The following is a 13,018-nucleotide window of genomic DNA, read 5'->3' on the forward strand; positions in this document are numbered from 1 at the left end:
TATGTTGAGTGTGGTCGTGCTGCTTCTTCAAGAACCCCGGCAAATTTCGTGGTACGAGACAACACTTCCACTCGTACCTTCCCGACAGCGTATTCAGAGGAAACTTTCGGATGAACCCCCTCCACTTTCAGTAATAATTGTTTGGTATTAACGTCCCAAAAGCACGATATGATTATGAGAGACGCCGTGGTGGAGGGCTCCGTAAATTTCCATTACCGGGTACTATTTAACGTGCACCCGAGTTTAAGCACACGAGCCCCTAGCATTTCGCCTCCATCGAAATGCGACCTCTGCGGCTGGGATCTAACCCGCGACTTTCGGGTCAGCAGCCGAGCCCCGTAAACCACTGACGGCAAGCTGTCTTTTCCGTCTACTTTAATTCATTTCCATTTATGGCATAATTACTGCACTATACAGTTAAAAACTACAAACCATGTCCTCCATGCTTAGCTTCATTATCTATTGGCTCCATTAGGTTGTGTGCAACAAAGAAATGAGTCCCTCGAAGCATCACTCTCCATGTTTGCTTATGTTAATCTGTTTCGCCAAAGTACTTTCTGTACCGTTCATCCGTCGGTGTTCTTTACGTCACATTCGTTTCTTCATCAACGTTGCCAGAGCTTACTACACGTTAGTGAGCTGTCATTAATCTGCGCACTTCTGAGTCAGGTTCACGCAGGACAAATATATGGAGGCACTGTCTACGCAGCTGCATTCTGCGGCAGCGCTTCCTTTGACTGACAATTCTCGAGGTGTCGCAGAGGTCCGCCTCGGTGGTACAGCGGTTACGGTGCTTGACTGCTGACACGAAGGCCGCGGGTTCAATCCCAGCCGCAGTGGTTGCATTTCGGTGGTGGCGAAATACCAGAGGCCCGTGTAGTGTGCGATGTCAGCGCTCGTTAAAGAACAGCGGACAGTTGAAATTTCCGGAGCCCTCCACTTCGGCGTCCCTCATAATATCGTGGTTTAGGCATGTCAAATTGAACCCCAGATACTATTATGAGGTGTCTCAGAGATTATACACCACGGGCTGAATTAGAGCTCGAGTCATCCCGAAACAGGGTGCGCTGCAGGGGCGTAGCAAAGGGGGGGGGGGGGGTTGGGGGGTTCAAACCCCCCCGAAATTTTTCAGTTTTGCTTGTGTATATATACACGCACACATACAAACGCACGCACGAACATACATAAAGTATGGTTGAACCCCCCCCCCCCCCCGCGAAAAAAATTTCTGGCTACGACCCTGGTGCGCTGCGCTGAACTCATTTTCGCGCGGAGGCTTTTGTTTCGAAATTCGTATCAACCGAGGTCGCATCCTCGAAGCTTGACTGTACGGAATTGTTACGAAGTAAGTTTAAATTTTGCCACTGTATGCTCTGACTGTTTCCATCATGTGTCTTACAGTTGAATGCAGGAACCAAAATCGACTAATACTCCTGAAGGGAGCTGTGCAGATGCATTCGACTTTTCATGACCTCGTTAATTCGACGTAATGACGCAACGAAGTGAAAAATCACTTGTGTAAAAGTACGCGATGGCGGCCCTCATGAATCCAAAAACAAAATCGTCTGTGTAACCTGTAAGTTTTTGCATTCGCAACATTATTCGACGGTTCTTTCTCGCTTTCATTGAGGAAACATGCAGTGTATACATAGGCATAACGCGAGACAATGCACACGTGCCGGACAAGTGGAAAACAAACAAATGATATATACAGCCCCGGAGCATCAACGCAACGCAACATGACTGATGCACTACTGATATTCGTGTCTGTTTTCTTCATTATGTTTACATGTGGCCTGCCTGGATCGTCCTCGTACTACTGCGCAAAATACTTGTTTTCAAACAATAAATGACGGCCACTCCGGCCATTCCAACCAACTCTCCCATCTTTCGATGCGTTCTCCAATATCACGCAATCAATTATACAAACACACAAAACGGGCGCGCGTGCGAACGAGCGAACAATATCATCTGGCCCACGAGTTGGCGAAGCAAACCGCAGCACATCCGTTCTGCGCGCCGGGGTGTCAAACATCCTCGGTCGGCCCCAACCAACGTCACGCACAGTTTTTATCAGACGCCAGAGCTCGGTCGTCGACGGCGGTTGGTTTCCGTTTCTCCGGCGGGGGCGCGTGCCTTCCTCGGAAGATACGGCGACAGTTCGCGGTGGGCGGGTTTTGGACGCAAAGACGGGTCTTCGGGAGTTCTCCGTATCGCCTGTGGCCTTCGATCCTTCAACCAATGCGTGCAAGTTCGCTCCTTGTCTCGGACTTCGTTCGCGACGAAGCTTCGGAGACGCTATGCAAGGCCTGTCTGCTGTCATCAAGATATTTGCGCGTCGTCTTCCGCTACCGATCACGTGATAGAGGAATTCCCGCTTATTTTGTTTGACCTCCGTTTCGCCGGAGCCTGTCGCGTGTCCGAATGCAAGAACGCGACCTGCGTGTGCTTGTCGGTATCCCCCTTTTGTTTGTGCTCGGCTGTGCGTCGACAAGAACACAGTGTCAACCGACTTGAAGGAGGACGTGCACACGGTCGTGTTGACATATCTTACAGCGCATGTGTAGTGTTCTGTTATTACGTCGTCTTGTGAGCGTTCCCCTGTGCAGTATTACTTTCGTCAACCTACGCGTCACCTTTGGTGTTTCGTTGCAACTTCCTGCAGGACTTTGTTGACTTAGTAAGGAGGCTTCTGTGGCGTGGAGGCGTTGCGTCAGATGCAAGCATTTCGAAGAGGCTTTGCTGCTCGCTTCCTGTTATTTCACTGCAGGGCACAGTTTGTGTGGCAGGTTTGGTTTATCGCACCTTGTATTGGTGACCAGTGACGGCGAGATCTGACCGAAGAAAGAACAGTACAACGGAGAAGTTAGGTTCTGCCAGCCTGCTCCGTGTACTTCGAATTAAGCTCCTACATTGATCACTTTTGCTGTCTCGGCAGCGTGAGGTGTGACATCGTCCAGCCTCTCCGAAGGACAAGTTCTCCTCGTCCCCTTTTACGTCCGACGACGGCTAAGCTGGACGACGCAGCACAAAAGAAACAGGGACGTCGACGGAAGAAGTTTCCGCCCTCCCAGTCACTCGCTTGCCCTTCCGATCAACCTGTGCCGAGCGATCCGCGTGATGCTCGACGCTCAACGGACGCGCCAAGAACACCGGCGCTTGAAGGCAAGAAGGAACACTGTTCGAACAACGCGAGGAAGGAATCTGAGAGACCTCAGCACTGCGCTCACCGTAAGGACCGCACTGATGTCGCTGGAGCAGACCCGCAGCGCAGGAGCGACTCGTTGACTTCGACGACGCCTCCGGAATCGCCCGTCCGTCCGCCGAGGAAGCAGCCTTGTGCGGGACAGAAGAAACGACGCCGCAAGTCGTCAAGACGCGGGTCGACGCGTCGCAGTCTGAGGAAACAAGAGCAAGCGCTTGACGCAGAGACCGGTCAGACAGAACCGACAGCTGGAGAACCAGCTCGAACAGCATCGGCGCGGCAGGTCGGTCAGACTGAGGTGTTGGAAGAACTGCGTCGCCAAGTGCCGTCTTGTTCGCACGCGGTGAGCGCTGGACTTGCGGCGACGCTTGCCAAGGAAAGTGAGGAAGCACGTGTCGAAAGCAACCTTGAGAAAAGAGACGCGACGACTTCAACGCCCCGTCGTAGGAAGGGTTCTCGCAAAGCTGCGAGATCTTCGTCTCAGCCTCAACCGAAGACAACCGACCTTGGAACGGCTAGCTTCGCCGGTGACCCCGAAACGTCCGTTCATCGATCAGCGCGGCCAGGGTCTCGACAACGTCAAGGTCTTCCAGAAGTCGAAAACGAAAGGCCTCATTGCCAAAGGACACTCTCTCTGCGCCGTCCCGTGCACGCTGCGCTTGGCGCAAGCCTTTCGGCGTCGGGTCGTGGCTCGGGTTCGAACGGGAGCGCGGGCCTGCGGCGTCTGTCGCTGCGTTACACGGAGAGTGTCGTGTCCGGTGCCCTGAGATTCGTCGCCGACGTAGCCGCCATGTTGGCCTGCGAGCATCGGCTGAGGCCGCGACCTTTCCTGGGAGTCCTACCTCGAAACTGCACCAGTTACAGCCGCGACAAGGCGTGCAGCGCCATCTTGGATGACGGCAACCCGGGGTCGCGACCCACTTCGGCACCGGGAAGATGCCGAGCGGTGAGTGTCAGCAAGGCGTTGCTTCGGGCTAGTTGGTAATCTATAATTACAAGATTTATAGCGCGGAACTTCTGCACAGGGGACAGAGAAACACGACAAGCACAAGCGCTAAGGCTCTATGGCCTCTAGGCTCTAGGTCGCATGGTTTCTCACAGTAGTTCGGCACGACACCTTCGCGCGTTGTATAGGATCGGATGCAACCGTTATGGAAGCACTCTTCTAGTGCAGTTCGGCATAGGCGTGCGCGGGGTTCTCCATTAGGTTGAGCCAAGTATCACCGCAGCAAACCTCCCCAGCCCCTTCCATTGGTCGAGTCTGAAAGAAGCAAGCTTCGCAATGGTTGCAAAAATGAAAATGAAGCGATGACATGCTGCTCACAACGGCCTGCCCTTGGTCCCCGGTTTTCTGGTGGTAAGGGTGGAAAGTAAAGGAGCCTTGGAATTCAATATCAGTGGTCCTCGGCAGTGGCGTAGGCAGAATTTTTTTTTTTTTTTTTGGGGGGGGGGGGGCACCTTCTTGGTCCGACGTGGGGTCTGGGCAGATAAGTGTGGTCGAGTGTCATTTTGTGCTCTGTATCCTATGGGAAAAAAATTCGGGGTGGGGGGGGGGGGGTGGCACGGGCCTAGCGTGCCACTCCCTGGCTACGCCACTGGTCCTCGGCCACCATTATCTTCAAAAACCTGCACGGCCATAACTCTACACAATAAACAGCGACCGCACAGGTCCGACGGAGTAAAGGTTGCAGACTTGGTGTGCACCTTAGATGATTAGAAAAGGAAGGAAGGGAAGGTGCGACACCCCTGCTTGTTGCAGGAAAAGAGGGCTAGCTGGTCGACCGAAACAGTATACCTCTTTCCGCTTGCGTAAACGGATGCGAGTCAGAAGGGACGCAATGAAAGGTGATGATGCAATATTCAACTGGCCGCCATTGATGCGTACCTACGACCATTGTATATGTAACAATTCCTTTTCTGCATAAGGGAGGAATGCAGTGATGATTCCGCAGGGACATATGGGCCGAGTCAGCTCGCGTTTCTTCCCCTTCTTCCTATTTCAAGCGATGCAGTTTGTGTAAGTACTGCCGACAACGACATCGTATAGGTCAGCTCACATTGGCCCAATAGAATTGATTTGTCGGAACCTGCACGAATCAGCGTTATTGCTCCCTCGATCACCTCTTTCCGGACGGATTACAAAGACGGCATTTAACTCTCATTCGTCGCTTGTATGGATTAGAATACAAAGGAACAATGGATATTTCCTCTGTACGGTGGACTACCAGCGACCCCGCAGAAAACGCTGCTCAAAATCTGTAGCAATGTTGTCGGTACGAAAGCTGTTAAGAATCGTAACCAATTTAAATATAGACGGTGCACGCACACCATAAGGCCCCGTGTCTTGTTGGATGACTCGGTATACATCGCCTGCGATATTTTTTTCAAATTGCGCACGTTATCTTGCATCTCTAGTTTAAATTTTACACTTAACCAATATTCGTGCGTCATGAATGCTGATTATAATCTGAACTTTTGACAATGACTGGCGCATGGTCACCCATCTGAAACGTGAAGGCGCAACGAATGCACCTTTTTTCAATCAAATGGGTTCATACACGTTAGAATACGTTGGTGTGAGAAGTACAGGTAGATACCATTTGAGCTAAGAATATGGAGCTTCACACTATTATTTTCATTCTTTTAAGATAATGACTCTGCCATTAGAAACACCGAAAAAGTAACTTACTTGAGTGCTTATTCTCCTAATCAATGGTCTGCTTATTGTTTTGTTTTCTCCTACGTTCAAGTGAGCCGGCTCGCGGCGTACGTACTCCAGCTGTACTATTTCAAACAGTATACGGGCGTGAGTCGGTCAGTTATCTAATACTACGCCCACCACGACAGTAGCTACCGATACATCAACCATACTCTGGCACAACAATGGCGCGTCTTGTGTTGCACAGTTACTGCGGCCGCCAACCGGTACCCCCACATGCCGCGGCGCGGTCGTCATCATACCGGAACTCCGCGAATGCCTTCAACAACAACAAATGGAAAGGAAACGCTCAAGGTCATGAAGCGTGCTGACGTAGCTTTTTCCCCAGCGGATGTTCCATTTGGGAATAGAGAGAGAATTAAACGTGACCAGGCTGTTTACGCGCGAAGGTGAGCGGGCACCTCAGTCTAAGTCAACGTTTCTAGAACTTGTTTCTTGAAGTGGTTCCAGAAACGTTGGTCCAAGTAGCCGTGAGCTTGAGCTGATAGCCTACAGCCTACAGCCCCCTTCACCAGCTGTATACATGGCCCTCGGAACTTGGGCTTGTCAGCCGTGCCTTCCACTGGCCTTCTATAGGTGATTCGATAGGCGTTATCATTGGGTTTTTTTTGCATTCCCAGACAATATGACAGAGAGTGTTCGGCAACCTGCAATATTTGAAAACGACGTTAATAATTTGCCCTCAAAGACGAGAACACTTGCATGAGAAATGAATGCCATGCAGTTTACTTTCGAAACAACGCGGTTTCTTGTGTAGAGCAGGATTTCATTTTGAGACCGCCGTCGATGATGTAACATGCGTCGTGCGCGAGGGAAACACCGGGATCTTTGAGTATGTGCCTATTTATGCGCTCAGTATAGTCAATAACAATACTAATATAAACTCACTACAACAATATTGACTATGCCAGACCCACCATAGTCAACATATTTGCATAGCGCTACGTAAACGAGGACGTAAGAAAGGACACAACACAGGCGCTGTGTTGTGTCACATCTCCTCTGGCTTCTATTTTCACAGTAGTAAAAATAGCTCTGGATATTTATTCTCTCTGAAAAACTTTGTCGTTACTAATGGCAGAGTCCTTCTAATGGTCAATGCCAAGTGAGAGCCGAGGAAAAGAAGGAAATTTGATATAGGGGGGGGGGGGGGGGGGTGTCTTTGTTAGGATTACCAAAAGCAAAGCCAAGCTGTTCACTTTCAGAGAAAAGCTACTGGCTAAATTTTCGTACGGATACAACGATAAGGAGCGGTGTGCCTTTAATCCGCCGTAACGAACATGCGGTGGAACTTCAACCGGATGTGCATCTCGCTTTGACGTCGAGAAAAGCATTCAAACAGTAGTTACCCCCAAAAAAAAAATGCTGCACAAAGTTCTGCGTACTAATTACGAATTTCTGCCATATTCATTCAGCGTCTAACGGGCTAGGGAAACATCCGAGTCTGCTTTCAAAGCCAGTATCTTTTTTTTTTTTTTTGACGTCGTTATGAATGAGCCCGTTACCTGCAATATCATCATTGACGTTTTTTCTTTTTTTTTTAGAGCGAGGCTGTTTAGCAAATCGTTCCTTGTATCCCGTATCACGAAACTATCATCATCATAAACGGGTATGTGCCACAAAAATGGGGTAAATCTCACTACGCACCACTGATCCACTAAAAATGAAGAAGGCAACAGTTAGGGCAAGAAATGGGTGCGAAGCCTTTGAGCCACCATCAGCGCATCGCAGACCATGTCAAAGACGAGTACCGCGTAGGTGGATAACCGAGGGCGATCAAGCAAAGATGGAGACCAAACTTGCTACAACCTCGCTACAGCCAAGTTCAAGCCAAGTTCAACCTCGTTACAGCCAAGTTCTGCCTAAATACAGCAATAAATAAGCATGAGACCGATCAGCCTCGATGTGTATCAAACTGCGGCTTAGTGCAAGGCTTGAGCCATTTTTTTAAAAATTATTTGTAAAAGGTCGGATCCCATGTGCCACGTTCGGTCATATTACCTGTGTTGACGGTGTGATTTCAGACAACAGTACAACAAACGATGGATATGCGAACCACTTCTACAATCGGTTATGTTGCAGAAATTGAAGAAATTAACAATGTGACGCCCGCATGTTTACGCATTTAAAGTAACACCATGCAACCCAACTTTTACACGGTTTGCATTAAGTTCACGGCATTTTATGGGTTGCACATTTCTCGTCCATTTCTTCTTGCTATTTATGCTGTGAGCAAAACAATATTAGCGTAGCTTTCACTGGAGGCGCAATGCTAAAGAGACAGCGGCGCTGATGGGCACATATAGTCCTGGACTTTGCTGTTTTGCTAAGCTTTGCAATTTTTTTTCTCTCTTTCTTCCTCTATTTATTCTTCTCTCTTTCATTTCTATCCCCCCCCCCTCCACCCCCTCCCACCACAGGTCGGCAAAAATGTGGAGCTCACTCAGCCTCACTCATGAAATATATTTTGCCCTTAGAGCTCACTCGGACTCAGACTCACCAAAATTTTCCTCAACTGGACTCACTCGGACTCACACTCGCGAAAATTTTACTCACTCGAACTCACTCAGACTCACGGCTGTATCTGAGTCTGAGTGAGTCGACTCATGAGTCCGTTAGCGTATAATCGGCTTTTTTGACCATGGTGTCAGTGCTCCTTAACCCCAATATCTCGCATATTTGGTGCTCTACTTGGCGCCTTTTGATCTCGAACCTTCAAATATGAGTAATCAGTAGTTGAAATTCAGTAAGGACATTTTTATTGAAAGTAGTGACTCACACGAGACATTTTTATCAAGAACTTCCTGTGAAACAGATTGCGGAGGTAGGTCAACCTGCACCCCTCCCCCCTTCTACATAACTCACTCCTCTGATTAATAAATATTGAGCTGGCGTACGAACGCTAGTGCTTTGAAGTATGCGTGAGTCCACGGCAGTATAAACGTGAGCCGACATAAGGCTGATAGTAATGCTGAAGTTGTGTAGGTAGAACCATAGGTCGGCGAAGAAGTGTGGAGTTCACTCATACTTACTCAAGAAATATATTTTGCGCTTAGAGCTCACTCGGACTCGGACTCACCAAAACTTCCCTCTACCGGACTCACTCGGACTCCGACTCACTAAAATTTTGCTCAGCCGGACTCACTCGGACTCGAGCTCGCCAATATATTACTCACCCGGACTCACTCAGACTCAGACTCATTGCTCGATCTGAGTCTGAGTGAGTCTGAATGAGTCGACTCATGAGTGAGTTTGCCGACCTATGCTCTCCCCCACCTCCTCCCCTCTCCCAATAAATGCCTCTCTGTTTGCTCCTGAGCCTTCACGTCTGCACGCGGCCGAGTTTCGTACCCTTGCGCTCGCGTGTACAGTAGCTCAGCGCCATAGTTATTAAACCACCACGGTGGACTTAATTCAACGCTTTTCAAGTTGAAATATTGCATGCAAAATCAACACCACACAGAGGCGTAATTTTGCGCGCAATGCGTTCATACCTTAAGATTACCTATGCTAGCCCAATGCTACGTTCGTTTTAAAATACATTTCAATCAGTTTTTTTTTTTCTTCACTGATCGAGACTTCCGAGTCCCGATGAGAGGACGCAGGTAACACAACGGACATCGCAATCCCCCGCCGCTCGCCTTTTTTTTTTTTTTGTCACCAGATGGCATCGTAAGCGGTTCGGGATTACTCGGGGACGGGTCGGGTGAAAGGGAACGGGGTCGTTTTGCAGAACAACCGTTAGCGGTGGAAAAAAGGAGGGAGGGGCGTCGACGGCGAAATGACCGCGGGGTCTCTGTGGTGGTGGTCACGGATCGTCGATCTCGAGCCCTCGCTGCGCGCAGATTGACGCTTTAACCCCGACGAGGCCCTTCCTTCTCCCCCTCCTCCTCCTCTGAGGAGAAAGGGTCGAGATGAGACCACGCGCTCCACTGGCTGCGATATCGACCGTCCACTCTTATAAGCCACCTGCTTGAACGATGGCTGTCCGTGCGAATGAACACCGCGCACCACGCCCAGCCTTCAACCCTTTCGCCTCCTATCGTGCCCACTCTTTCTTTCTCTCCTTCTTTCTTTCTTTCGTTCTTTCTCTCACAGCGAAGCGGAATATGGCCAGGGTTCCATGTCTGTTGCGTGTCCGCGCGTTAACAATAAAAGAGGTAGGGGTGGGCAGATAAATATATGTATATATATATGAGGGAGCCAGTGAGACTTCTTGTAGTAGATGCGTTCGAACTAAGAAATAGCTCAGTAATTTCACGACCGGTAATGCGGCTTTCTTTTTTTCGTTTTTAGACTGAGTAATAAATGAAGATTCTTTGTGCCTTAGAGATAAGCGAACCCACTTATTTATACGGTTGTCAGTAGGTTGTTGTGGATCCCATGGCGTCTCTTTATTTTCGTATTGTAGCCTCCGCGATTAGTTCTGGTAGCGCGCAGCCGGAGCTAATCGCGGAGGCCATATACGGGACTCGCGGACTTATACATTTTGCTGGCCGAAATTTTTGTATGGCTTCCACAGCGTTGCATCTGATGTAATAAACGGAGTATAGTGCCATAGCTTGCAGAACCGAGGCGGAGGTGAAACGGGCTTCAAGCAGTCCCCCCATGAGGACGTTGATGATGCTGATAATAACGGCAACGTAGTGTATGTACTTAGGATTAGGAATATGGCCCTTGTGCGTGATCATCGTTGGAGGCTTCAATGCGGACATCTTTAAAACCAGACAAGAAGTGATTCGCTCAGTTTTGCTGGAAGAGTTTGGTTTGAAGTGCCACACCAGTACAAGTCACTCAACTAGTCAGCAACGGTACAGTTGAGGTGTTCTAGAAGGGACTAATGCTATGGTATTCTAGAAGGGAACACTATGCTATAGTGGGCCCCTTGTATAACACTATAGTATAGTGTACAGATTTAACTTTGTTTAAGAATCCGTCTAACGTTGTAACTGAACCAGTTAGTGTACATCGCGGTAATCGTGAAGATCTATCACTAGATGATTAAATAAATGCTTGTGCCCTCGTCTAATCCTGTTTGATGTGCGGCAGCTTCGCTGGCCATACACCTTCGCAGAGTGGAATGTCTCGTAAGTTTTCACAATGAACCTACGTTTGGCTAGGGTTCCGTGTATCAACGCGATAGCGTTATAGAGCTCGTTTCGCAGAAATTACGGTGTCGGCGTCTGCGTCGGCGTCGTTGGTTGTGAGCGAAAATTGGTAAAAGAGGCAAATAAATAAGTATTTAGGAATATTCGGTTCGAGTGGAAATCCAACCCAGAACAGCAGGTGTTCATTCTTCAAAAGTATACTGCGCTAAAAGGAGCAAGGGCACAGAAAAGGGGGGGGGGAACAACACATGCGCTCCAGATTTCCAGGTTTCCAGATTGTCTACTGCTGGGTATCCGAACTATGTGATAACAGGGGCCTGTGAAAAAATAATCAGGAGGATTAAGAGTAGCGATACTGCCTCGGAGCGTGTTAACGACCGCGAGCACAAAAGATATGCCTTACCAGCATAAGGTTTCACACAATCTCAAGAACGTTGCTGAACGTTATGGGGTACAAGTTGTGTTTTCCGCCCCCCAAAAAACGGCCCGTTTATGTGCGCGTGTAATGAGTAAAATTGACAAAACACCTAGCAATAGTCCATTTGTTTGCCACGTTGACCACAGGAATAAGTACGTTCCCTGTGCTTGTGCAGTAGTATATGAATTCCCTTTCACCTGTGGTCATGTCTATATCGGGCAAACGGGCCGGTGCATAAATATCCGGTTAAGAGAACATTCAAAGGATTATTCTTCTGATGTTTACTCCCACGTAGCTAAGCACTGCAGGGAATGTGAACAGGAGACGAAGAGGGCGTGCCACCCCCTTCTGGATAGGACTAAGGTCCTGTACCGTCACAAGGACCGCAATACACGGGAGCTATACGAAGCTTATGTGATTGGAAAAACAAGGGCGTGTGTAAGCGATCCGTCGGTGCAGCTTGCTGACTGTGAAGTGCGGTATCTAGAATCTAGGTTGTGACATGGTGATTGACGCGTTCATGTGACCAGTTTTTGCCGAATGAGCTCATCCTTCTTTTTTAATCTTCAGTGTATACATGTCACCCTTCACTCAATAAAATTTCAGTTGTGAGTCTGCGCATGTGTTGTTCCCCCCCTTTTCTGTGTCCTTGTTCCTTTTAGCGCAGTATACCTTTGTAAGAATGAACATCAACCAACTAGCCCAACTTGCTGCTCTGTAGCAGGTGTTCTAGCACAGAAGCATGCCACTGCTTGAAACTGTTCCGTAAAAAAATGAAGAAATCTCATCGTCATTTTTTCCTTCATCATCTTTACTTAATACTAACCCAACAAGTTTCGCGCAGCATAACAACCTCATTCTGCCCAAAGTGCGAACTAATTATGGCAAACAAGCAGTCCACTTTGGAGCCATAGAATGCATTATTATTTCTAATAAAAATAAAAAACCCATAAATTCCGCCATGAATTGAAAAAGTTCTCGTTATGTGGGATTCATTCTTCTGCATAACTGGTTTTTCGACTTGTCATTCCCTCCTCAAACTGTTGTGTTATTTTTTTCTCTTTTTATGTTATTTACACTTATAGCTTATATTACTGATGACGCATAGTTGATGATAACATCGTCTTTTCGTTGTATCTGTATCTCATTACTATTTAATCTTGTAATCTTACTATTTTTGCTACTGTCGTTGCCAATCAAATATTTATGTTTATATTGCATAGGAGGTCCAATTTCAGTTTACAATACGGGACCTCCTTCTGTATATCCTTCTCTTGTACATTATGTTATACGGCGCAATAAAGGACGTGGACGAAGTGAAGACACGAACTGACACCCGTGTTTTCAGTTCGTGTCTTCACTTCGTCCACGTCCTTTTTGTGCCGTACTTCGGTTTCTCGCGTAGTGGGCACTTGGCCAATTCGCGAAAGGAATAATTATGGCGTAGTGGGTCCTTCGCAACTATACTTGCAGTAGGCGTTCTAGGATAGTTTGAAACGGCCAATATCACAGAGGTTTCTTTCCTAGCAGCACGGTTGAGGCATGCACCGAGAACCGAAGCCAAGCTA

At 48.3% G+C, this 13,018-nt stretch overlaps 1 protein-coding gene across 1 annotated transcript in view; it reads left to right on the forward strand.

Moving 5' to 3' along the window:
* Positions 1 to 3,890: 3,890 nt before the first annotated feature.
* The window catches only part of LOC119372037 (regulator of G-protein signaling 19), a 160,616-nt gene continuing 151,488 nt past the window's right edge, over positions 3,891 to 13,018 (forward strand). The window contains exon 1 of the mRNA XM_049419930.1: positions 3,891 to 4,151. Within this exon, the coding sequence (XP_049275887.1) occupies positions 3,996 to 4,151 (156 nt within the window). The 5' untranslated portion in view covers positions 3,891 to 3,995. The remainder of the gene's footprint in view (positions 4,152 to 13,018) is intronic.

The sequence above is a fragment of the Rhipicephalus sanguineus genome, chromosome 10 (assembly GCF_013339695.2).
Source record: "Rhipicephalus sanguineus isolate Rsan-2018 chromosome 10, BIME_Rsan_1.4, whole genome shotgun sequence".
Lineage (NCBI taxonomy): Eukaryota > Metazoa > Arthropoda > Arachnida > Ixodida > Ixodidae > Rhipicephalus > Rhipicephalus sanguineus.